Source organism: Ambystoma mexicanum, chromosome 3p (assembly GCF_040938575.1).
Source record: "Ambystoma mexicanum isolate Mex_15411 chromosome 3p, UKY_AmexF1_1, whole genome shotgun sequence".
Taxonomy (NCBI): domain Eukaryota; kingdom Metazoa; phylum Chordata; class Amphibia; order Caudata; family Ambystomatidae; genus Ambystoma; species Ambystoma mexicanum.
In genome coordinates this window covers 947,638,076-947,664,893 of record NC_090925.1, presented here as the reverse complement: position 1 = coordinate 947,664,893, position 26,818 = coordinate 947,638,076, and the positions used below count along the sequence as shown (strand labels likewise).

The 26,818-nt window shown below is 46.8% G+C and overlaps 1 protein-coding gene across 1 annotated transcript in view; it reads right to left on the bottom strand.

Moving 5' to 3' along the window:
• The window catches only part of TRPC4AP (transient receptor potential cation channel subfamily C member 4 associated protein), a 1,405,828-nt gene that overhangs the window by 1,235,953 nt on the left and 143,057 nt on the right, over window positions 1-26,818 (bottom strand). Inside the window, exon 5 of the mRNA XM_069652258.1 lies at window positions 6,777-6,832. Within this exon, the coding sequence (XP_069508359.1) occupies window positions 6,777-6,832 (56 nt within the window). The remainder of the gene's footprint in view (window positions 1-6,776; window positions 6,833-26,818) is intronic.

The window sequence follows — 26,818 nt, the reverse complement described above, 5'->3', positions numbered from 1 at the left end:
CCCATCTAATGTGTGGAGTTTTACATCAGCTGAGCTGGTGGATTCTTGCAAGAAAGCCGGTAGCTCAATACACTGGTTTACGTGAAATTTAGAGATTAACTAAGGGGAGAACCTAGGGTGAGTACGTAAAACCAGCTTGTCCTTGTGTATAACAATGAAGGGATCCTGCACTGACAATGCTTGTATTTCACCAACTCTTCTTCTGGAAGTAATAGCCACTAAGAAGGCAGTTTTGCAAGTCAGGTGTTTAAGACTAGACTTGTGCATTGGCTCAAAAGGGGGTCCCATGAGCTTCATGAGTACAACAAGGAGATCCCATCCTGGCAGCAGGTTATAAATTGGAGGGTGGAGTCTTTTTACTCCCTCCATGAATGCTTTGATGACGGGTACCTTCCACAATGAGGCCTTATTGTGGGAGGAGGTATAGGCTGACAAGGCCGCCAGGTGGACCTTAAAAGAGTTCAATACTAACCCTGAATCTAGCAAGTGGAACATATAAGAGACTGTGGGAAGGAGTACATTCTATGGGGTTCATTTGTTTTGGTACCAAATTACAAATCACCTCCACTTAACAGTGCCTAGCGTTAGCCTTTCTTACTTTCTTCAAGATAGCCATATTCCTATGTGGTAGGTTAAAATGTCCGAAATCCGACTTCCGAGGCCATGCTGCCAAGTTCATTGAGTGAGGTTGAGGGTGCAATGTTAGTCCCCCGTGCTGAGTGAGCAGATTGTACGGACACGGAAGCTTGATGGGATCGCACATCGCCAGTTTACGCAGATGTGGATGCCAAGGTTGTCTTGCCCACATAGGAGCAACTAGGATGAGCGTCACTCGTTCCTTGTGGATCTTGTTCACCACCTTCATGAGGTATTAGGGGGGAAAAGCGTAAGCAAATTTCCCTGACCAGTTCATCCATAGGGCGATCCCCTTGGAGCCTGGCTGGGTGAACCTGAACCTGGACGCTAAGTCTGGGCATTGACGGTTTGCTTGTAGCAAACAAGTCTATTGTGGGGAAACCCCATTGAGAGAAGAGGTGCTCTACGACCCTTGTGTGTTGTCGCCATTCGTGTTCCTCTGGTTAGGGGATCTCTGCTCATCGAGTCTGCCAGAGAGTTGAGTTCCCCTGGAACATGTTGTGACGATAAGAATATTTTCCGTTTGAGTGCCCATCTCCAAATTTGTTGCGCAAGCCTAGACAGATTTGGAGAACGTGTGCCCCTCCCTGTTTGTTAATGTAAAACATTGCCGTAGTGAGGTCTGTCAGGACTTGCACAGATTGGTTCACTAGGTGAAACTCGGGCTTTGAATATTGCCAGTAGTTCCAGCAGATTGATGTGGTTCTATGCTGCCACATGAGACCACAGACCATGAGCTGTGGTGAAGGTAATGAGGCCCCCAACCGGTGAATGAGGCGCCTGTTGCGACAATCGCTTGTACTTCTGGATCGTGGAAGGGTTTCCCCTTCAACAGATTTACTCTTGTCCACCAGCAAAGATTTTGTACTACTGTTGGCGAAACAACCACTAGATCGTCCCACTGACCACTTGCCTGAGACCACTGTTTCACCAACCACTCCTACATGGGATGCTATCATGCTTCGCTAACGCAAAGCTGTGCACACCCTTATCTGGCGGCCGGCCTGATAATGCAGTATTTGCATTAACATGTTTTGGACTCTTTCCTCTGAGGGAAAGACACAACCCCTCTTCTGTGTTTATAACAGGTTGATAGTTTTGAATGTTTTGCCTGCAAATTAGGGGAGACTCCCCTGTAATCAGCCAGTCGTCCAGGTAAGGGTACACTGAGATTGCCTCCCTGCGCAGGAGTGCTGCCATCACCACCAGTACCTTTGTGAATACCCTTGGAGCAGAAGCTATTCTGAAGAGCAGCAGTCTGAATTGGTAGTGCTGGTTCGCTATCTTGAAACGCAAGAATCTTCTGTGCGTTGGGAACATTGAAATATGGAAATAGGCATCTTTCATATCCAGTGTTGCCATGTAATCCCCTTTTTTAGCAGAGGGATTACCTCCGTAGCGTAGTCATGTACAACTTTTGTGGCTTGAATTTGTTTGAGGGCGTACATCTAATACTGGGTGCATTGTTAGATCTTTCTTTGGCACAAGGAAGTGAGTTGAATAAATACCCTTGTTTACCTAGTTGCCCAGGACACTTTCTATGGCGTCATTGTGGAGCAGTGTGGCAATTTCCTCGAGGATGCGTTGGTCTTTGGAGTGGGTTTTCTGGCGTGGGGGTGGTTCCAGGGTCACTCGAGGAGCTCTATACAATATCCGCCTGCTACGGTGGACAGCACCCATCTGTCTGAGGTGATTCCCTCCAATGCTTGGGTGAAGTTGGAAATGCGCCCATCTACTGGAGAGGCATGGGAGGGCACCTGAAGCGGGATATCACTGTTTGAGGTGGGGGTACCACCTCTGGAGGGACGACCCCTTCCCCGACTGCAAGTTCTGCGCTGTCCTCTGATAGTTCTGAGAGGCTTCGCCTGGATTGCTCCCCCATGCTGTTCCTTGATTTTGGTTATAGCTGGAACCCCTCTGGGAAAATTGTCCGCATGAGTGACGAAAATTGCTGTTTCTCCTTTGGCCAGGAGGTTTATTGGTCAATTGACCCAATGATTTCAGTGTATTATATTCTTCCTTGGCTGTTTTCAAGGCATCGACGGCCTTGCCAAAGAGTATATTGGGTTCGACAGGCATGTTCATGAGAGTGGCCTGCGTCTCTGGCTTAAACCCGGATAGGAGTAACCAAGTGTGACGCTTAATAATCGTCCCCTCAGCTATGATTCTGCCAGCGTTATCTGAGGCGTTAAGACTGCTTTTTAGCAAGCAGCTTGAAACTGCCCTTCCTTCTGAAGCCACCAGTGCTAATTGAGTCTTAAGGGGTTCCAGGGCTGAGGAGTAAAGCTGAGACCTCATCCCATTTATGGCAGTTGTAACTGGTTAATAAAGTGGAGTTATTAGCTATCCTGGTCTGGAATGTAGCATAAGAGGCAACCTTCATGCCCATTGTGTATAGCCTTTTACTTTCTTTGTCCGGAGGAGCCTCAGAGGAGGCTAGTGGAGTACCTGCTCTTTTTCTTGTTGTAGTAACAACGAGCGAGTCAGGCTTTAGCTGCCCCCTGATGTACAGCGGGTCTGATAGAGCAGGCCTGAAAAGTTTTCTATGCAGGGGTTCACTGCTCGCTTCTGATTCGGTGTTTCTAGCAAGGGTTGTACCTTTCGAAGGACAGACTTTAGTAGGGGAACAAATTGAGATACAGCCTTTTTATCACCCAAGATCGCGTCAACGAAATCCTTGTCCTGTGGATCTTCTTGGGTAGATATTTGGAAGTGCTCAGCCGCATTGATGAGTACTTTGTTTAGAAGAGGCCGATTATCTATGGGTGAGTCTACATCAGGGGAGGCCTTATCAACGGGATAGTCAATGTTGTACATGTCTGTACCTGGGTCACCCTCATCGTCCTTATTATCCCCATAATAAGGGTCTGCGGCTTCTTGAATATAGCGGCTTCATGGTCCATGTTCGGGTCATATAGTTCAATGATAGCGGATCTTGCACTGGTTCACCGTGGCGAGACCTTTTAGCAGGAGATTCAACAGTGTTTTGAGAACCAGAGGCCGCTCTTGTGGGAGGGTTGGAGTGAAAACTTGTGAAGTAGCTAGGTTCTTTCTCATAAAATTTGTGCCATGAAAGACCTTCTCATAACCCTATCTATATCTTCAGCTGACAATTGGGCAAAACTAGGAATGACCAGGGTGGTACTACAGTAGAAGGTGTAACCTTTTTCTTTAAGGCTGAAGACAGGGAATCCTGTACCTGGGGTGCCTTACTCTTGTGAGGGGACCTATCCTGTGATTCATGCATACGAGGGGTCTTAAAAGAGCTCTTCTTAGACTCCCGTGACCTAACAAGGCCTTCTGGGACGTGCTTTATCTAAATGGGCTAGTCCAGCTTGTATATTTTTTTTTTTACCGCCATCGATGCAGAACATTGAATCTCGGCTCCGGTCTGTACCGAAGTGTCGTCAGCTGACTCACGACCTTCGGGAATGTTTTTATCCACATCTGTTCGATCTCTCGACAGTCATGTTCTGTCATGTGGCGATCTCGGTCTGGAGCGTGTCGAGTCTCGGCTGTGGGTTGTGTAGTTAGTGGAGGGGGAAGAGCACATTCGCTTCTGGGTGTTGTCCCCGTAACAAGGCCGTTGGCCTGTCTGTTGGGGTCGGGGGCCTGTGCTTGGGAAACCGGATTAACCCCGTCACCTTCACGGTCGAATACTGCAGCGTTGCTGCCGTCGCTGAAGGCACCCTCCACTTCCATGGCCTTGAGCTGCCTGGTGTGGTGAGCCCAGCGTTTAGTTACGTGGTCCTTCAATGTCTTGGGTTTGAGTCTACACGCTCGACAGGAACCCTTGACGTGGTCTCGAGGGAGAGACCGGTTACACGCGAGGTGTTTATCGACCCACAGGAACTTTTTGATGCACTTAGGGCACAGTTTAAAGGGAGTCCTATCCATAACGGAATGACAGCAGCTACGAGAATGTGGTGTACGAAAAGAGGTATATACATTCTAAAAAAAACCTCTCCCCTCCCTAAACGCCCCCCCTTACCCCCCACCTCTCCCTCCCTCCCGCTCCACCTCTCCCTCCCCCTCCCCCTCCCTGATACGGCTACAGGAACAAACTGCTTCCTACAAATATGCAGGAGATTTACAGAGAGAACTCTAAATGGAGGAGAAGCAGATCTTATTGAGTCAAACTACTTGACAGTTGTGAGATGGCACAGATATCTAATGCAAATACTTATCAATGGTACTTGAAGATCTAGTATATCTATGATTGTATACAGCAAGTCCTCATTGTATAAGCATCTGCGAAGGGATTTGGCGACAGACCAAAAAGATACATGCGTTGAACACTGAAAGCATTGAACGATATAGGCACATAGTGTACTTCAGCATGAGATGGTGGACAACAGGTCAGTGGTGCACACATTGTAGTATCATCCTAGATGCATCGAGTTCACCCTATGGTGGCGGAATCCTCTCTATGAGGCTTCCTATATGTTGGCTGGGTTAGCGTCAGCTCCTTTCCTCCACCAGGTAAAGGTCCTGTCGCTTATATTCCAGTCTCCGATTTGAGAAAGTCCCATTGGTCATGGGGCTTCATCTTTAAGGAGGGATCAGTGGCCAAACCAAGCATGTGTGAGCGCCCCCCATTGCATTGATATCAATCATTCCGATGTATGCAGAAACCACTAGAAACTTTGGGGCTAAGGGAAATGTTGCAACCATGTTCAACTGGGAGTCCTTGTCCCCTAAGGGGAGTAACTTCCAGTGAGATCCCGCTTGCCCAAGGCCCTAGAGATTGGCTTGAATAGCAATCTTACCTTCCTAGCCTAACAGGGGGCCACTCCCCCCCCCCCCCCCCTGGGTAGATGGGACAAATTCCCTGGATTTGTCACAATATGCAAATATGTGCTCGCCTGACCAGATTCTGCTGAAAAAATGTTATTAATTGAGCATAAACATTTTTCTCACACTCACTAACCCCACCCCACATATCAAATGTGTTGAAGAGTTATTGTATTTTTTTGATACTTAAGTGTTAATTAAATTAGGTGTTTTTTGTTAATGAAGTAAGAAGGCATTTTTCACAATAATAAAAGGAAGACTTCATGAGTGAGTACTAGAGTGGTTTTTAGATGGATGTTCGCAAAGAACTGTATATAACCCACACATGATTCCTCATTTACACCAAGAGCCAATTTAAACTCTTCTCTTGTAGAGTATTGTTAAAGGTCCCGACGTAATGGGTTGTTTTTTCGGAAATGTCCCTGTTGGTAATAAAAAATGCGCCCTTTCATTCCAAAATCTGGGAACAGATTAACAAGCACAATAGATAAAGAAAGTCAGATAGACACCAGGATGGGCATCAATGGCCCGCATTAACTGCATGTTACACAATGTACTTTGCCTCCAACCCACCCACCTTTTCAAACACTAGAGGATTCCCACCCAGAGCCAATGTGTAGCACCCAAAAAAGAATCTCACCCGAGTGCCGAGCAATCCTCGTGGAGATTAAATACGTGAATGCTCGCTTTTGCTAAGGTGGTCACTGACCTTTTCACCCAGACAGAATCCCAAGCACCATGCCACCCCTAGGTAAATCACTTTCGCCAGCCTCTGCACAAACTTTCAAGATGCAAGAGCAATACTCCAACTCATCTTTGGGAGATTTGTGCCATGTCCTCTTACAACAAAAACTACGAGAGCCTGACATTCACACACTATCATTTATACTCTCTGTGCAGTGCTCTACAGATTCATCTGTTCCAGTACTTATGTTCAGTGGACAAGCAGGCAGAATTAAAAAGGCAAAAACAAATAACCAAATCCTTTCAACCCCACTTGCTGTCCATTTTCCAAAATACCCAATGTGAATCTTTGTTCCATATTATGATTTGGGCATACAGTAACCCAAAAACCTTCTACCATCAGAACTTGCAGGCTTCCCAATTCTTCAGCTCCCAAATCAACAACGTATGTATTGGCAGTGGAATTACAATCAATTCATATGAAACAGAAGAAGAGTTTAACAGAATAAATGTTTGATTTACCTCCACAACTATTTTTAAATAGTATACATTATATGCAATCATATTAACCAATAAAAATGAAACAAAAAAGTGGACATGGTTAAGTTTACAAACTCAAAGCTCCAGTGATACTATTTTAGATAGCCCAGAACAATACTTACACAAATGCACGTGTTGTACAAAATACTTAGGCAATCCTTGATCAGATCATCGCTTACTGCAAAATAAAAAATGAAGTCAGACGACAACACACAAAACACATTTTCATTACTGACGCTAAATACTCCTTTAAAGGAAGATCTCTGCAGTATTGAATGACAATCACCTGAAAAATTACATGTAGGCACAAGGTCATGAAATTGCCTCCGGTAATACCATCAATAGACCTGTAATTAACTGCCGGTCATATACTTTTTAATTGTTAAGGCAGCTTTAGTATCATGCTCTGTTGAGGATGCTAAAACAACTAACCAAGGGGAAAGCTAACACACCTGACAAGAAATGGAAGACTAACCTCTTAATCTAATTGAAGTGGTCAGAGCAATAAGAACTCAGTTAAGGGTAGTAGGTCGACACATAGGGCCAATTAGTCCACTCACAACTCTAGAAAATACACTACAATTATATGCTGAAAAATATATACTTTATAAAAGTAACAAATAGAATACCATCAGGTCAAATAATTACTATGGGTATTAATACATAGTATTAAAAAGCAGTCAGCATACAATGCCTATACAAGGACACTCCTAACCAACCCCCCCCCCCCAATGTCTATATGTGGGGCCACTGCCAGAGATGACCACCAGCAGGGAAATGGGGGAGAACCATGGTGCCGTACAACCTAGCAAGCATACAAGTCCCCTTTGGGCCTGCAACATATAGTAAAGTGTGTTATAGACACATCCCAACGCTGGTATATGTGGATGGACCTGGACCTAGTGGTCGCCTCTTAACACATAGGGGTGTGGGAAAAGAAGGCAAACAATTTTACCAACAGGAAAAATTATACAATATAATAAAAGGCCAGCTGTACGTTTGTCTGATGCAGTCATGCGCAACATGTTGTCAACACTACAGGAAGGTGTTGCCATAGGAACACAACTTTGGCCCGTGTACATGAGCTTTTTCACTAGCATGTAATAACTCCCTAAGCCCTAAAACAGTACTCCATATTCATTTGGACTCCCTAGGATGCTGTCATATGGTATTTGCACAGCGTCTGCTGTCACGTGTTATGGCTTTAAAGCACTGTGGTTTCAATGGCCATTAAGCAGACCATGGCCTAAACTGATAGGAAACATTGAAGAATTTCACTGCATACAAGTGGTTGATCTAACATACGCAGCAGTAATGTTGAAAGTGGAAGTGAATAGTGCAGCATAGAATAAACTGAGGTAGAGTGAGTTTAGGATAAAGGGTGAAGATGTGAATGACTATGCGACAGCTGGACAAGCTTTTTCGTGAGAACTCTGCCATTTTCTATAGGGTACAGCGCTGGGCGCAAAGAGCTACTTTGAGTTGCTGGATCAGCCGCAGAAGCAACTCATTACAGTTGTAGGGTCTGTCATGCATTGTTTGCAGAAAATATTAAGCGGTAATGTGGGTGTGTGAAAATAATTTCTAACATGTGTGCCAATGTCCAGAATAAGCAAAGTGAAATGGTTGGGTAATGAACCTGAATGTGGGCCAATTGAATATACTGGTCGAGTCATGTCGTTTTGGTGGAGGAATTTTCCACTCGTGATAGATGTTGGATGACAGAACAGTAGTAGTGGTGGTTGATTAAGGGATAGAGAGTGGGAGAGAAAACCTCAGGCACCTGCGAGGGCGTCAGAGAATGACTAGTGTGGGGGTTACGGGCCTAATTGATTCACAGATTATCTTGCAGCAGGAATCTAGATGGTTCTAAGATATCCAATTCAATTGGAATATTGATGTGTAACAGTTCACTCTATAGCGATGTTTAATCTAGGACACATGGACTCCTGAGCACAAGAGGGACATGCAAACTGCTTACAACATTGAGCCATCAAAGCGAAGGAATAAAGGACATAGTCCTACCTTGTCAGTTTGAGCAGATGTGTCTCACTCAATGTTGGTCCTCAGCTGGGTTTCTTGAGACATCGACGGAGGGAGGAATAAGACCAACTGTGGGCTGGGGGTTTGCTTGAGTGTTTAGTCAATCTGGTAGTGACATAGCAGAGTGGTATCTCAGAGCTATAGATGTTTGATGGTACCGGATATGCTTGAACAAGAAACCCTGACCTAGGAATATTCAAAGTCCTTACTGCTGCAGCACGTATACGTTCTAAATGAGACTAGAGATTATAGACTGAAGCTAGGAATTGGTGGCTGCTTCCCTTCAGTAATTGAAATTGGGACGAGTGAGGGCTACAGATGAAAGGAAAAGCGTTCCTAAGTGGTTGGTTGAGAGGGGGGGGGGGGTGAATGTTTTTGGTCTGGGATGTCTCAGAAGGTTGAACCCATATCTTAAACCAGGGGAATTGGGGGCGGGGGGGAGCCCTTGGATTGACAAGACTTCTCCAGGCTTCTTAAATGGAGGGAGTGTACCATGAGGACATACAGTGGGGTGCTGCTTGCCGTTTCTATTACAGGGTTAGAGCGGGCTGTATAGGGTGCGAAAGGGAGGTTTGTTCCAAGTCAAGATCAAGGTTCAGTCTAACGCTTATCACTGATCAAAGAGCAACTACGACTGGCAGGTTGAGGAGGGCTATGCAGCATAGAGGGCTCTGAGGGTACGCAGAAGAGAGGGAGTAGGAAGTGACAAGTCGTGGAGGACTTCTGCATCGGGGGCGTTCCAGGGTTGCTAGAAAGCTGATGTTTAAGAGAGCCTAATATCGTTCAAGTCTGCCCAAGCAGGTCCAGTGAATATATAAACATTATGCAAATATTAAAGCACAGGCACATAACATATTAAAGTGGCAGCTAAAGTTAAACCCTAACCAAAGGAATCCAAGAATGAGTAAAATAAATCATTACTGAATTCATAGTACAAGGGAAAAATAGTTACAGAGCTACTAGAAATAGTCACAATGTTCCACTTACAGTCCTGGGGAAGACATTTTTATTACAGTCCTGGGGAAGACATTTTTATGAAGACTTTAAAAATCAATTTATGCTAAGACTATCAAAGATGTTAAACACGAGTTGAAAATGATAGCGTAATTGCAGGGAACTGGGCTCATAATGGCATATAGGATGGTCTTGTGCTAAGAATAAAAAGGTACTGGAAAGAAGTACTGGGATGGATAGGGGATCTGGTGGCAAGAGCCAGAGAGCAAAGAGTTTGAAATAGCTGGGAACTTTTTAGCGCCTTCTTCTAGCTTAGGAGGGGATGGTTAGCTTTAAACCAACAGCTATCAGGAGCTACTTTTGGCGCCTCAGGCCAACTGGTGCCTTACAAACATGTCTAGGTGATATTAACAGAGTATCTGAGAATGTTAATAAAGAATTAGAACACATCTAGTACACTTGTATATACAATGGATGATGCAAAATGAGAAAAAGGTTACATGTTTTAAAACTTTTTGAATTTTATTTAAGTGCGTATGGCTAGTGAAACAAGCCTTTTACACCAAGCATAAAAAACATTTACATCACAACTTAATACAGCAAAGCTTAAAAGAAGGGAACAATGTCAATTTAAAAAAAAGCAACTAGAGTTCAGCCTAAGAAGTGAAATACAAGATGACATTACATACCAACAGGCAGAATTCAGACCCAAATCAGGTGGGCAGTGAGTCAAGATTTTCCTTTGCCTTGAGCCAAATGTAATGAGACACGGCAGTCATTAATAGCGATTCAGCCCCAAAAATGCACACCCAAAACTGATATGTCCAAAAAGTGAGAAAATGTACATAGTCTTTCTCATATTCCAGTTCTAATTCTGGGCAAGCCATCAATATATGCCTTGAAGTTTCAATGTTCTGTTTGCAGAGCCTGCATATATGATCCTCTAATGGAATACCCTTCCAGGCTCCCACATATTCTACAACTGGAAGAATTCCCATATGTAAATACATTATAAAATCGGGTTTGAGCCGCACTACACAGTTTTGTCAGGTAACTTTGTGGGGCTTCAGAAAATAAGCCCCTATGGGTGTACAGCATATACCTTCTCTGTATCGAAAGGAACTAAGCGCGGTCCCATTCAATGGTTTTAATTTTTTATTCAAGTTTTTTTATTTGAGGGAACAGCGACAGATCATGTACACTGGGAAGGGGCAGATTAATCATATCAAGGTGGGCTGTTACAGTCGCTACCAATTCATTATACATTATGTTCGACAACTTCAGGTTAGTGTGGGCCACAGTTAAGCCCAATAGAGAACCTTTGCCACATTCCGTAATAACTTAACAAGAACTTGCACATTTTCCAGAGGCACACAAGAGACAGTAGCCCTAGTTCTAACCTCATCACTTCAAACAGGGATCACACAAGACAGCCCAACAGCATGCAGTATTTTTGCCTACAGCTTTTCAAACCAATCAACGGGAAGACCTCTAATGCATATAGTATGCCTCCAGGTTAGCATCACAGAATGGGTCCCCTCACATCTGTCAATCACACTTTTAATAGGCAACCATTTTCACCAAGCCTTCGGTGGGAAAAACCTCTGAGCAGTGTGCAAGAGAGTGAGGGTCCCTTACAGGCAGGCCTAGGTAGTTCCATTTTGTGACCTGCTTCCGATGTTGGCTACCCATAGCACAGGAAAAGGAAGTAACACCGTACAACCTTCTTCCCATTGGCATGATCTTTGTTTTCAGAAGGTTAATGCAGAGGCCATTGGATTGAACATTTTTGTGTAGAGCATCCAGAGTGCTGCAGTTCCACGATGCCTGATTGAAGACAGCAGTGTTGACCGCGTAGGAGAGCCAAACTATCCTCTCCTGGCCAAACTTTGGTGGAAAATTGTGGGAGGACTTTCATGCCAGGTCTAAATCTGCCACAAAGATTAAAAAGGAGGGTAGCAGCAACACAACCTTGTTTGAGGCCGGTATTAGTAGGATAACTCTTCGAAAAGCACCCATCCAGAGTCAGCCTAACCCCGACAGATGTATCCCTGTACAGTAGTTTAAGAAAATACAGGAGTGATTGATCAATCCCCAAGCTTATAGTTTGGACCAGAGTTTCACACAGAAGACACTATCAAATGCCATGCAGTAGTCTACATACTAGAGATATAGGCTGGACTCATTCCGATATGTATCTGAAATTAAGGATTGGAGAACCCAGATGGTTTGGGTTGTACTGGAACCCGTTCTGTACCCAGTATGCTGATGGTTCAATAAGTGGTTTTCTTTCGACAAGGCAGTTAGCATTTCCAGAAACAAGGAGGCAAATATTTTTGCTTCCGAGTCGAGCATTGCTAGCAACCTGTAGTTGTTTAGATGAAGACACAAACCCTTCTTGTGGACTGGTACAGGAATGGATTGTTGCTAGGTAGTGGGAACCTTACCGATCTTAATGATGTGAAGGAAGCGCCTGTACAGGATAGCAGCCCACAATAGGGGATCTTTCTTAACAACTGCATTGGAAGGCCCATCTGCGCCATGAGCCCTTAAGGCTTTTACTTTGGTTATAATCCTGACCACGTTTTCCTCCGATTTACCCACTGATTGCAGCAATTTGCTTTCCAGTTGGGAAAGGTAAAAGTAGCCTCTGCTGGTAGCTCCGGGTTCTCTCCTGCGGTAGCACCTGCCTACAGGTTGATGCCCGATACTCCGGAGCTGGTTTAGTTCCTGCTTGTTGGATCTTAATTTTGATCCCTGGAGATGGATCCATTCCTGGTCCCGTTTGGCATACAGGGGGACAGGCCGAATTAGACAGGATTGCCACACAAAATACACCGTCTCTGGTTGGCTGCTAGAGCATGCATAGGAATACATTGCAAACAAGTGTACCACTCCCCACAGAGAAGAAATTAGCTCTTAAAGCCTGGAGCATATTTAAAATGAAAAAAAACTGACAGCAATACTATGAATCATAAGTGAACATTGAACTGGAATTGCTACCGTTTACACAGAAATATGGGACACTGAACTGGAGGTTGGGGATGTAGGGTGTGAATTAAGGTGCCTTGTGAAAAGATATAGTTGGAGAAAAAAAAAATGTTGCAACTGTATTTTTGTAAAAGAGTAAGAAGAATCCACAGTGAAACGCAGTAGATAGCCCTTGTGCCATTTGTGTAAAATGGAGGGCGAAGGATTACTAAACCTGGTTGCTGCAGCCAGTTTACTTGTTAGTTTACAAATTCTAGTCTGTTTTGTCACATTTGCCAACAAAGTAAATGACATGCGTTACTCACCGTAATAGCATTTCTGATGATTGTATCTGCTTAGATTCACATGCTGTGCATATAGTCTGACATCTAGTGGAAATCGCTGAGTAGGGCATCTTTCTTTCGAAGATCGAAAGGGGACGTCGACATGGGCGTGACTAACACTATCCCTAACATGACGTGTGGTGTACCCAAAATCCCTCACGCATTGAGGTCCCTCTGGTTGTGTTTTGTCTGCCGTGAGGGAGCCTTCTAGTCAGCGTGAGCGAGTACAGAAGAGAGCAGGTGCAAGAGGTGTACGTTCCTTCTACTCCACGAGGAGAGGAAGGGTGGGTGCATGTGAATCTAAGCAGATACAATCAGAGGACATGCATTACTTAACGTAAAAGCATTTGTGATGGTTGTATTGGCTTAGATTCATATGCTGTGCATATGGTCTGACATCCAGAGGTAACCCCGGAGTATTGCATCTTGTCTATCGAGAATCGCAAGGGGACGTCAACATGGGCGTGCAACACTATCGCTATGTGAGGTGTAGTGTACACAAGATCCCGCATGCGTCGAGGTCCCTTAGATTGTATTTTTTCTGCCATGAGGGAGCCTTATGACTATCGTGAGTACAGAAAAGAGAGAAAGTATATGTTCCTTCCATCCGAGCGGGGAGGAAGGGTGGGCACATGTGAATCTAAGCATATACAACCATCAGAAATGCTTTTACGGTAAGTAATGCATGTCTTCTGATGTTTGTTAATCTTCTTAGAATCGCATGCTGTGCATAGACTAGCGAGCGGTACCCGGAGTTGGAGGTGGGTTGTGACAAGGAACAGTAGTGAAAAGATGTCTTAGTACTGCCTGTCACACCTGAGAATCAGACCTAGAATGAGTATCTAGGCAATAATGTTTTGTAAAGGTGTGTACAGAACACAAGGTTGCCGATTTGCAAATAGATTCAAGGGGAACATTTGCAATGAATGCTATGGATGCCCCAGTGCCTCGATTGGAATGTGCTCTAGGCTTGAAGGCCAGCTCTCTTAGAAAGGGTGTAGCAGAGTGTGATACATTTAACAATCCACCTACAGTGGATTTGGAGACCACGTCTCCTTCTCTTCCTGCTGCCACTGAAACGAAAAAATGATTAGGCTTTCTAAGTGGTCGAGTTCTTTCCATGTAGAACATGGCAGCTCTGCGTACATCCAGTGTGTGCAGGGTTCTTTCTCCCAGACTTGAAGGATTCTGAAAGAACGTTGGTAGTTCTACTGACTGGTTCAAATGGAATTTGGAAATTAATATAGGCGCAAATATAGGGTGAGTGCGCAGAACCACATTCTCTTTGTGAACTGTTACAAAGGGATCTAGGATCGAGAGCTCCTGTAGTTCACTTATCCTCCTGATGGAGGTAATAGCTATCAAAAAAGCAGTCTTAAGGGTGAGGTCTTTAAGACTTGCCATGTGCATGGGCTTGAAAGGAGCCCCCATAAGCCTAGTCAACACCACGTTTAGGTCCCATCCAGGAGCCGGGTTAGAAATGGGAGGGTGAATTCTCTTCACTCCCTCCATGAAAGCCTTAATAACTGGTATCTCCCACCATGACACTTTCTGTTGTGTAGGCTGAAAGTGCAGCTAGGTGCACCTTTATGGAGTTGAAGACCAGACACAAGTCTAGCAAATGAGTCAGGTATAAAACAAGGTGTGTGGGAGAGCAGTTAATCGGGTTAATGCTCTGAGTTGCACCAGATGACAAACCATTGGCGGGCCCACATAGGGGCCATCAGTATCATCGGGACTGGTTCCTGGTGCATCTTGTGCACAATCTTGTTGAGAAGGGGAGTTTAAGCGTAGACAAATTTCCCTGACCATGTTTATCCAGAGTCCATTCCCCTTGGAACGGCTCTGGGGGTACCTGGAGGCGTAATCTTGGCATTGAGCGTTGTCCAGAGTTGCAAACAAATCGATCATTGGGAAGCCCCATTCTGCGAAAACGTTGTAGACGATGTCTCCCTGTAAATCGCCATTCGTACTCCTTGGGCAACGGAAAGTCTCTGCTGAGTACGTCTGCCAGAAGATCGAGTTCCCCTGGAACATGTTATGATAACAGAAACATTGCGTTTGAAAGCCCACTTCCAAATATTCTGGGAAAGTTTGGACAGCCCTAGAAAATTAGTGGCCCCCTTTTTTGTTCAGATAGTACATGGCTGTGGTTCTGTCTGTGAGGATGAGGATCGTCTTCCCCTTCAGTTGTGTCTGGAAAGCCTTCAGTGCTTTGAACACTGCCAATAGTTCCAACAGGCTTATTTGGTTGGATGCTACGTCCGACGATCAAACTCTGTGCGCTGTCTGTTGAAGCAGGTGAACTCCCCACCCTGTAAGAGACGAGTCTGTGGTTAGAGTGGCTTCCACTGAGGGGATAGTAAACGATTTCCCTTTCAAGAGGTTGTCCCTCGACCACCATTGCAGCTAAAGAACGAGGGCCAGCGAGACGACCACTAGATCGTCCCACTGTCCGCTAGCCTGACACCACTGGCTGTTGAGCCACTCTTGCATTGGGCGCAGGCACACATGAGGAACCAAGTAGATACAGGACGCCATCATTCCTAGCAGTCGCATAGCCTTGCGTACAGTCCCCTCTCGACTGGCTACATACTGAGGAATCTGAAACATGTTTTGGACCCTCTCGTTGGAGGGGAAGATGAGGCAGTCCTTTGTTCAAATTAGAGCCCCTAGGAATTGTATGACCTGACTGGGGTGTAGACTGGATTCTTTTTTCGTTGATAGATCTTTTATTCAGTCTGGGATTCTCTATCGTCTTTTGGGTATTTGACAGATATGTTTTGCAAGAGTCACCTGTTATGAGCCAGTCGTTGAGGTAAGGGTAGACCAGGATGGATTGCCTGTGCAGATGTGCTGCTGCCACCGCTAGTACTTTTCTAAATACCCTTGGTGCAGATGCTATGCCAAAGGGTAGTACTTTGAACTGATAATATTTGTCTTGGATCATAAATCTGAGGTATTTTCTGTGCGCTGGCAACATTGAAATATGAAAGTATGCATCTTTTTTTGGATAAAACATTTTATTGTGTTTTATAACAAACAAGACAAGCCCCAAACCAGGGGTGATAACAGAGCACCCAAAAAATAAAAGTGAAAAACTTAGACCTTTAGAAGCACTTCAGGACAGCACCTTCAATCGCAAACACACAATGTTTTAAATAACACAAGCCACCATAGCCCACTCCCCCCAACCATCCACCCCCGTTGTAATCACCATTGTCTCCGATTATCAAGGTCCAGTCTCTTCCCATTTCCCCCATATCTTGGATGCCTTAGCCGGGCATCCTTGTGCGTCATAGACCCGGTGCACCATCATGGCACATGAGTCCATGTCAAGTGTCTATTCAAGTGTCCGGGGGGTCAGGCACTCCCCACTTTTGCGCTTCATCAGGGCCGCCGCAGTGTTCAATAAACAGTTTTTCAAATTTGTTAAGGTCAGATGTGTCGGGTGCTCCCAGAATTAGAACTCTCGGATCAAGCTCAATGGGGCAGGTGAGTGCCCTGGACAATTCCGTGCAACAAGCATTCCAGTAGGTGCGGATCCGGGGGCATGACCACAGGATATGATAGAAGGTGCCTTCCTCTTCCCCACAGCAGAGGCTGTTCAGATTTGTTGCCCTCTTGCAACCATACAAAACAGTTCGAGGGTGGTATACGCTATGAAGGATTTTGAGTTGCACCAGCCTGAGCCTAGAGGAGATGACCACCTCACGCAGATGCATTAGGACCTGGATCCAGACCTCTGGGTCTATCTCACTCACATCTCTTTCCCACCCGATCTTTAGTCTCGATAACTCGGGGGTAGAGAAGGATGTGATGACGTTTTAGAGAATGGATGTGCATTTGCTGGGGATGTGCGCGGGGTTCATATTGCGTTCTATCGGTGTTGAGTCGGGGACCGTGCCTTCTAGGGGTATATGGGTCCGGAGGGCATGGGTCAGCTGCATAAAATGATATCGTTCAGTTGTGGCCAATTGGAATTTGCACTGCATGTTCTCAAATGAGGTCACTTTCCCATCTCTGAGGACATCTCCAACCTTCAGGATTCCCGCCCTCACCCATCGCGGCCATGGTCCAATTTCCTGAAGGTTACTATTTCGCCATAGGGGTTGCGCTGCAGTTATTTTATTTCCCCACCCAATGAACATATGTGCTTGTCTCCAGATGGTAGTGATGTGGGCCTCGGTTGTGGGCGGGGGAGGTCTCCGTGGGGATTGATATAGTATTTGCAACGGGTCTGTTCCCTGCATGGGTTCCACGTCAGCCCAGATGTGAGGTAGTGCCCGGTCCCCATGAAGCAGATTGTTAACTACCGCCAGTTGTGAAGCCCAGTAGTAGGTCTGGAGGCGGGGCACACCAATCCCCCCCCCTCCCAAACCGACCTCTGCAGAGTGCTCAATGCTATGCGTGACTGTGTCCCCCCCCCCCCCTCCATTTGAGTCCCCAAGGAGAGTTTCAATGCGGGTGAATTCAGAAGTGGGGATTATGAGAAGGGCATTCTGGAGGACATAACAGAATCTTGGAAGCAACATCATTTTGAAGAGTGCGGCACGCCCCATGAGCGTCAAAGGGAGAAGCTTCCAGTGATGAATGTCTCTAGCGAAACTGTCCGTAATCGGTTGGAGGTTATGCATTACATATTTGGTTAGGTCAGGTGTTATCCAGATCCCCAGGTATTCAAAGCCTGGTGTTTCAAACCGGTATGGACATCTCGTGGAGTCGACTGACTCTCCCCCCTTCACCGGGAAAAGTACCGATTTCCACCAGTTGATTCTTAGAAAGTATGTATTTTTAATGTCCAGTGTTGCCATGTAATCTCGCTGTGAGAGCAGTGCGATTACTTCCTGCAGTGTGACCATGCGGGCACCTTTGTGGCTTTACGAATGTGTTCGCTGGGCGCAGATCTAAAACAGAGCGTTAGAACCTTTTTGGGTACAAGGAAGTACACTGAATAAATACCTTCTACCTGTGACAGAGGTACGATTTCTATGACACCTTTCTCCTGTAGTGTCTAGACATCCTGCAGAAGTATGCGAAGATGGTCTAGTGTCAGTCGTCTTGCTCGTGGAGGCCTGAATGTTGGTGGCTGGTTGAACTCGATACAGTACCAGTGGGCCACGGTCTTCAACACCCACTGCTCTGTAATTATTCCCTCCCATGCCTGAAGAAACTATGTTGCAAGCAATCCGACCGGGATGGCAATGGAGGGAACCCGAATCTTCGGGTCATTTCGACCCTGAGGCCGGGGAGCCTCTGGGTGTAGAGTTCCGGCCTCTTACTTTGCCACGTCGCTGACCCCTTTGGTGATACGGGGTGGTGTATCCGCCATTTCCCTGTGTAGAATTACAATTGTTTCCCGATGATTATTATTGTTGTGGGAAGCATTGGTCACGAAAAAGCCGTTTGGACCCAGATCCTCCTCTTTTAGAGGGTCTTTGTGTAATCTGGTCCAGTTTTTTTAAAAAGGTGTCATGCTCCTCTTTTGCGGTCTCGAAGGCCTCATCGACCGCCTTCCCAAACAGAATGGATCCTTGCACTGGTTTATCAGTGACATTTGCGTCTCTGGCTTGAATCCAGAGTTCCGTAGCCAAGCATGTCTCTTCACGAGTGTGCCCTAAGCAAGGGATTGACCAGCCGTTTCTGCAGAATCCAAAGTATTCTTAAGAATGCTTTGGTTCACCTGTCTGCTCTCAGTGACAGTGGTGAGGAGACAGGTACGTAGGGGTTCGGGAACCTCCTGTATGCCTTCCTGTATTAAGGCCCACTGGGCATCGGCATAGCTGGCCAACAAGGTATTGTTGGCAATGCGCGTTGAGAACACTGCCGCGACCGTGATCCTCCCCCCCCCCCCCCCTAAGGGCGTAAAGTTGCTTACCTTCCTTATCAGGGGGTGCCTCGCCTGTTGACAAAGGGATCCCTGCCCTCTTTCGTGTCATAGTCACCACCAGGGAATCTGGGGTGGAATGACCTCTGGTATGCAGAGGGTCTGATGGAGAAGGGCGAAAGAGTTTCTATTCGTGGGTTGACACCTCTTGTGAGAGTAGGTGCCAGATGTTTCTTGATTGAATTGAGGAGAGGAATAGCCTGGCTGGCCGGCAGTTTCTCCTTAAGGATGTCCTCCACGAAGTCGGCTTCAGGGACCACTTCATCTGTAGCAATTTTAAAGTGATCAGTTGCTTTACGCAACATTACGTTAAAATTCAACGGATCATCCACTGGCGAGGGTTGTTGTCTAGTGTGAGTGGACTGGGGAAGAGTCCAGAGACCGGGCATCAGGGTCTTCATGATCCGGTGACTGCCATGGTTGAGGGTCACCCACATCTGGGTTTTCTTCCCAGCCCTCTATGGGATCATGCATGTCCTCAGGGTTGATGAATTCCTCATCCTGAGTGTCAGCAGGAATGTCATCCTCAGTTAAGTCGTAACTGTACACATCCTCTTCTAAGGAGGGTTCAAAAAGTCTTGGAAATGTAGCTTTGGGGTCCATAGGGCTCTCATTCCTGGGCCTCCTTAGTGTAGGTTGTTCTGAACGGGAAACAAACCTGTCCAGCCTTTCCATACAGTTCTCAAACTTTTCACTAGTCCAAAAACGAGGACATAGAATGGTCTAGAGGCGGAAAAAGGTCTTGATCGTGTTCATCTGCCTAAAAGAGTTGAGATTTGTCTCGTCAAAAATAGCCCTTCTTTGACCTCAAAGAACTCCTCTTGAGGTACCGACAGAGGTGAGACGTCTCTGCTTCTCTTTCGGCTTATGGGTGGGTTCCGGTACCCCCCCCCCCCACCCCCTTAGGCCATCCTTGGACCTCGGAGGATCCTTGGGCCTTTCCGTGGGCCTCAGCGCATTCCCCAGGTTGCCACTTCTGAGAAACGGCAGCAACAATCCTAGCTAAGCTGTCGGCGACATCCTCCGCGGTCGGGGGGTGCGTAGCTTCAGCCTGCGATTGCGAGGGGGGGGGGTCCTTTTCGCTGGTGCTTGGGCCTTTTCCGGCAGTGCCGGGGCCTTATCTTCTGCGACAGTCTTCTTCAGTGGAACCGGAACCCTATCGTCGCCGGCCACCTTCTTGCGATGTGTCTCGACAGAACCTGGTATATTAGGGGTAGCGCCCTTTGTTTTCGATTGCTAAGTGCATTTGTGGCTGCGGGGAGGGCTGCCAATCAACGGTTGGCGGGCGCCACCGGAGCTTCCAGTGTACCCGTTGGCGCTGAAGTCTTCTTCGACCTGGCCAAAGAATGACTTGGGGTTGGGTGCTTTGTGCTGTGTACATGTTTGTCTTTGTCGCCGGGGTGTGACTTCCACATAGCAGTGCCTAAGCCTAGCCTAGCGGGGCTGGGGACAGACGATGCCGAACGCAAGCATTCCGTCGAAAGGTCAACAACCTCGGCCTTCAACATACCTTAGGCCGCCCACCGCTTGACTCTACGCTCCTTTAATGTCTTAGGACCGAGGAGCTTACAAGCCGCGCATCCTCCTTCTTGTGATCGAGGGGCAAGCACCGGTTACACTGTCTGTGCCTATCTTTCCAAAGGAATTTGCTCCTACATTTAGGGCAAAACCTAAATGGAGTCCTCTCCACAGCTGAGGATGGGTAGAGTGACGAAGACCGAAAGGGAAAGAGGAAGGAAAGGGAAAGGCATTCTCAATTTGTATAGAAATGTCCACCCCAACCCCACTCTCCCTACTGTATAGGCCCGGCCACGTGGTCGGCAGCGCCAACTGGATCACCGTCCATCGAGTTCTTGAAGGTCTTCGGCGGAAATCTGTAACAACCGTCGAAATAAGGGATGGAGAGGTTGATATGGATATTTTATATAATTATTCAACCAAAGGTCGATGGGACAATATGCAAGTTTTACGAGCTCTGCATCAAGGAGACCAGTATGCTGGGCGGAAAAAACAATCTGAGGGACCTCGACGCATGAGGGATCTTGGGTACACTACACATCACGTAGGGATAGTGATAAAGGCACGCCCATGTCGACGTCCCCTTTCGATTCTCGAAAGGCAAGATGCAATACTCCATGGTTACCATTGGATGTCGGACCATATGCACAGCATGAGATTCTAAGCAGATTAACAAACATCAGAAATGCTATTACGGTGAGTAATTCAGGTCTTCTGATGCTTGTGAATCTGCTTAGAATCACATGCTGTGCATAGACTACCAAGCAGTACCCAGAGATGGTAGTGGGATGTGTGAAGGAACAGTAGCAAAGAGATGTCTTAGCACTGCTTGTCCAACCTGAGAATCAGACCTAGAGTGTGCATCTAGGCAGTGTTGTGTAAAGGTGTGTACAGAACTCCAGGTTGCTGCTTTTCAAATGGAATCGAGAGGAACATTTGCAATGAATGCTATGGTCGCCTGTATGCCCCGATTAGAGTGTGCTCTAGGCGTGAAGGGTAAATCTATCTTGGTAACAGTGAAACCGTGTGATGCAGTTTACAATCCACTTGGAGACAGAGGATTTAGATATAGGATCCCGTCCCCTACCAGCTGCCACTGAAACAAAGAACTGGTTTGTTTTTCTTAGTGGCTTTGTCTTTTCCAGATAGCAGATAACTGCTCTCCTTACATCCAGTCTGTGGAGGCTTCCTTCCGCCACGTCAGTGGGGTTCTGGAAAAAGGTGGGTAGTTCTATGGACTGGTTTACATGGAACTTTATGATAAATGTGGGTGCAAACCGAGGGTGTGCGCGCAAAACCACCTTTTCTTTGTGAATCGTGACAAATGGGTCCCAACTGAAAGGGCCTGCAGTTCAATAACTCTCCTTATAGAGGTGATCGCCACCAGGAAGGCGGTCTTGTTGGGGAGTGCTTTAAGGATAGCCTTGTGCATTGGTTCAAAGGGGGGCTCTATTATTATTATTATTATTATGAAGAAAAACATTCAGGTCCCAGCCAGGAGCTGGGTTGGAAATAGGTGGATAAAGTCTCTTTCCCCCTTCCATAAAAGCTTTACTTACAAGAATTTTCCACCATGAAACATTGCTCTGGGACATGGTGTACGCCGAGAGCGCAGCTACGTGGACTTTAAGAGAATTGAAAACCAGTCCTGAATCTAACAGGAGCGTTAGGTAAAGGATATCATCTTTAGGTGTGCATTCAATAGGATTGATGGCCTTGCCATTACACCATTTGTTGGACTAGCAATGCCTGGTGTTAGGTTTCTGTGCTTCTCCGAGTATGTCCATGCATATGAGGGAGCTGGAGGTGCCCGAACTCTATGACCTCAAGAGCCAGGCGGCTAAATTGAGAGATTGAGTGCTTGGATGTAGAGTTTTCCCCCGGTCTTGAGACTGAGACAGCATGTTGTACGGGCAGGGCAGCTTCCTGGGAGGGGAGACCGACATTGCCATGAGATGTGAGAACCAAGGCTGGCGGGCTCACATGGGGGCCACCAGAATCATCCCGACTGGCTCTTGGTGTGTTGTGTGCACTATTCTGTTGAGCAGGGGTGTCTGGGGGGAGGGAGGGGTGCGTAGACAAATTTCCCGGACCATGTTTTCCAAAGACTGTTCCCCTCGGAGAGGTTCTGAGGGTACCTTGAGGCGTAATCTAGGCATTGGGTGTTCTCCACAGTGGCGAATAAGTCGATCTCTGGGAAGCCCTATTCTGCGAAGACTTGAGTACAGTGTCCTGCTGTAATCGCCACTCGTGCTCTATGGGTAGGAGGGGAAGTCTCTGCTGAGTACGTCTGCCAGAAGATTGCGTTCCCCTGGAACATGTTGTGAAAGGAGGAACATTTTGTGTTTGAAAGCCCACTTACATATGTTCTGTTACAGTTTGGACAGCCCTAGAGAGTGAGTGCCCCCTTGTTTAAGTAATACATGGGGGTAGTACCGTCCAAATATATTTGGAAAAAAAAATCAATTTAAAATCACAGGCAAGTCAACAATACCTAACTTGGTTCAAAGATCAGTGAAACCCTATGGAATACAGGAAAATATTTAGGGGAAGGCAAGTAACAGACAATTTTAGGAGAGTTTCAGGCAAGTGTTCACAGTTCAATTGGAATGAATGGGAGAAAGTTAAAGGGTAATCCATTTTAGTGGCGGTAAATCTGTTTGACCCAACAGGTGTAGATTCTGCAACAGACAATGCAGGGAAGACCACAGGAGAACCTAAAGAACTGTTCCAGATGGCAGAAGATGGACAGAGGCAGCCGAGGGAGAAGCAGGAGAACCCCCAAACAGAAGTCTATGAGAATGACAGTAAAGACTTGCGTCCCACGAACCTCTACCATGGACCAGAGGAACACCTGCAGATGAACAACTTGAATAATCATCCACCTGAAAACCCACAAGTTGTAACTCATCTTCAGTATCAGAGAAAACAGCTCCAGAACCTGAAACAACTCTTTTCCACAGGGGCGGTTTGCAGGGCTTGGTTGTCAAGCACTAGAATCCTGGGGCCCAACAAAAGCCACAGCAATCCAGGAAATACACAAAGACTATTCCCAGTATATATGCAACTTAAAGCCAGTGAGAATAAGTAAGGAAGGAGGAAAAAGAGGAAACCGCTTCCAGAAACAAAAGAAGGAAGCAGCACAGAAGCCAACGGTCCCAGGATGGAGACATCGGCTGGAGGCCACTTTGGTTGTCCCTAGCTGCTGATCGGAGAATAGATCCGGCTTCAACCACCTTCTAGACTGTAGTGATCCATAGCAAACCAAAACACTCTGGTGTTAACGACGGATGGCAGTGGTGAAGTGGGCCAGAAACTGTTCCAGGGTGGCTTGGCTCAACCTAGAGGATGTGGGGAGTCAGCAGGAGTAGTCAGGAAATTCTAACAAGGACTAAGAACAAATACTCCAAACCTGAATATGCCCAAGCCCCTACACTTAACAAGTACTGCCAAGTGAGGGCTTTAAATATGACAAAGTTACTCACCATAGGGACTACCTTACTCCTATGGACTAGGAGTAAGTTATTCACTGTAGCGAGTAACTGTCATACTCCTACGTCCCGTCCCCTTTCCTCCATGCTTGTAGGAGATTCCCAAGCAATGACAAAGGAAAAAAACAGATGGATGGATAATGCCTGGCTAAATTGGGCATCAGCCCAAGAGCTCAGGCCAAGACAATGTCTGCAAAAGGCCAAAGAGGAGGCCAACGTAGCAGCCTTGGCTATGGACTCCCAAGGGACGTATTTTTGGAAGGCAACAGCAACTGCTACGCCACGGACCAGATGTGCATGAATGCCCTTTGGGGGCTGAAGGCCTCGAGTCTTGTAGGCCTCAGAAATACATGAAGCTATCCAAAGAGAGATGGATGCTTCAAGGCTAGTTTTCCTTTTGGGTCACCAAACGTAAGAGTTGTTAAGAACTTCTAAGTTTACCCGTTCTGTCGAGGTAAAACTTCAGAGCACGTCTGACGTCTAGGTTGTGTAAAACCCTCTCAGCATCGGAAGGCAAGAGGTGGGAGGAAAACCGGTAAAGATATTGACTGGCTTAAATGGAATTCAGAAACAACTTTGGGAAGGAAAGAAGGGTGAGTGCAAAGCACAACCTAATCCGTATGGAAAGTTAGGAACTGATGTTCGACAGAGAGCTTGAAGCTCACTTATTCATCTTGCAGATGTTACCATAATCAAAAAGGCCACCTTCCAAGAAAGGTACTTGAGCTCAGTAGTGGCCATAGGTTCAAAAGGCTTATGACAACGCAGCGATGACCACATTCAGATCCCATTTGGGATGAGGGGCCGGAACCGGCGGAAAAACATGAAGACCTGCAAAATGTCTCTTGATGACCAAGTTTGCCAGCAACTGTCTGGACAGATCAGATGCAATGGCGGATAGGTATGTCCTGTATGATAAGACATGGATGCCCGAGGATGCAAGGTCTGAAACAAAAGACAAGGTTGTCAATAGAAGCCTGTCAGGGATCAAGCTTTTTGGTGTCTAGCTAATGGCAAAATCGGAGCCATTTGCTCCTGTATTGAGCTCTCGTAGAGGGCTTTCATTCCGCATTATAACATGTTATCCTCGGAGAGGTTGAACTGCGCCAATGATCGGAACTCCGGTACCAGGCCGCCAAGCTGAAGGATTGTGAAGAGGGCTGCAACAACGGATGATTGGTCTGGTGAAGGAGGTCATGAATCTGCAGCCACTGGATCGGGGAGCACACAGACAGGTGCTGCGGCTCTGAAAAGCAGAAACTGGCTGGCCACCAAGCAGCTATGAAGAGAAGAGTGCCTTCGTAAGCACTCCTGAGTTTCCAGAGCGACTGATGAGTCAGCAGCAAAGGAGGAAAAGCGCAAGCCTTCATGTTGTCCCAGGGGATCTCGAGAGTGTACCCCAAGGAAGACACTCCGAGCCCGTCTCTGGAAACATAAAGAGGACATTTCCTGTTCGTTGAGGTTGCAAAGAGGACCACCACTGGAGAACCCCATTGCTGGAAGATCTTGGTGAGAACATTTGTATTCATCTCCCACTCATAACTCGCCACAGACTGGCAGCTGAGGGAGTCTGCGGCCACATTGATGTGACCGGGAATGTGCACAGTTTGAAAGCAGACATGGTGTTGGATAGCCCAATTCCAGATTTGGATAACTGGGTCCACCAGATGAGGAGACCTGGTGCCCTTCTGCTACAGAATTGCCAGTGCAAATTCGAACCACACTGTTGGTGATAGAGGATTGAAAAGACTTGAGCGCCAGAAAAACTGCCAGGCGCTCTAGGTAATTGATGTGGGACCGCCTGTCTTGGGGCGTCCACAAATCGAACATCTCAAGGTGACAGTGTCGCTCCCCATCCTAGAAGGGAGGAGTCTGTAGTAACTTGTGGGCGGGGCTCCTGGAAGGAGGTCCCAATGAAAGGTTGCTGGTGGACGACCACCACTGAAGATCCGCCGTCATGCAGGATGTGCCTGGAATCTTCTTGTATTCCGGTTCCGTAGCCTGGGACCAGGAGCTCCAAAGAGCAAGCCGAGTGTGCCTCATTTTCAGTTGTGCAAGAGGTAGAGCCAACACGCAATGAGGCCCAGGAGTCTCTGGAACCACCAGGCCGACATGTGTGAGGAATGCAGGAAGAGCTGGCACGTGATTGAAAGGTCCGCAATCCTGTCCTCCGTCAGGAACAATCTGGTGAACCAGAAAGATCAGGTCTTGAGCAACCGTCATCTAAGATTTCCTCCAGTTCACAGACAGCCAAAGATGGAGCTGAAGGAGTAACTCCATCACGTTCCAATTTTCATTGCCAGTAAGCTTGCAGGATAGGAAACCAATCTGGATAGAGCAGAGGCGGGCCACCAGGCCGTCGATGACTAGGAAAATCAAAACAAGGTGGCGTCAGAAAGCGGCGTCAGAAAATGTTCATGGCAACGCTCTTGTTAAAGTCAGCTTGTTCCCCGTTCCTTAGCAACCAGGAGCTGCAGCAACAACGTTGAATAGCCATAGATGGGAGTTCGTGCAACAAGGCTGAATAAAGCAGCAAGTCCAAGCGGGAAAGCGGTACTTGTCTCAGTACTTACCCGACATGCGCCTTTTATTCAGTTCTCTCCCATTTATTCCAGCCTAGCTGTCAGTCACCCAGCAGGGTGGCTGTCCTTGCCGGACAGTTAGCTGGCCAATCACTACAGTGTGCATTTGGGTCTCCTAGAAGACTAATCACAGGGAGTTTCGGGCACCTCCCTCACTTCCTTCCCACCCCAGACACCCTAGAGCCAGAGGCAGGATTCACTCGTGAATCCTGCCAAAGGCAGAGTGAACAATGGGACTAAACCTGGTTTGGAGCGGAGAGTAAATCTCAAGAAGGACCTTTCCACAAAGAATTGGCGAAATAAGACGACCGGGGCCATTCTGACAAAAATGGCACCCTTGGGTGCTTTACTGCAGCTGCAAACATAGCACACCAG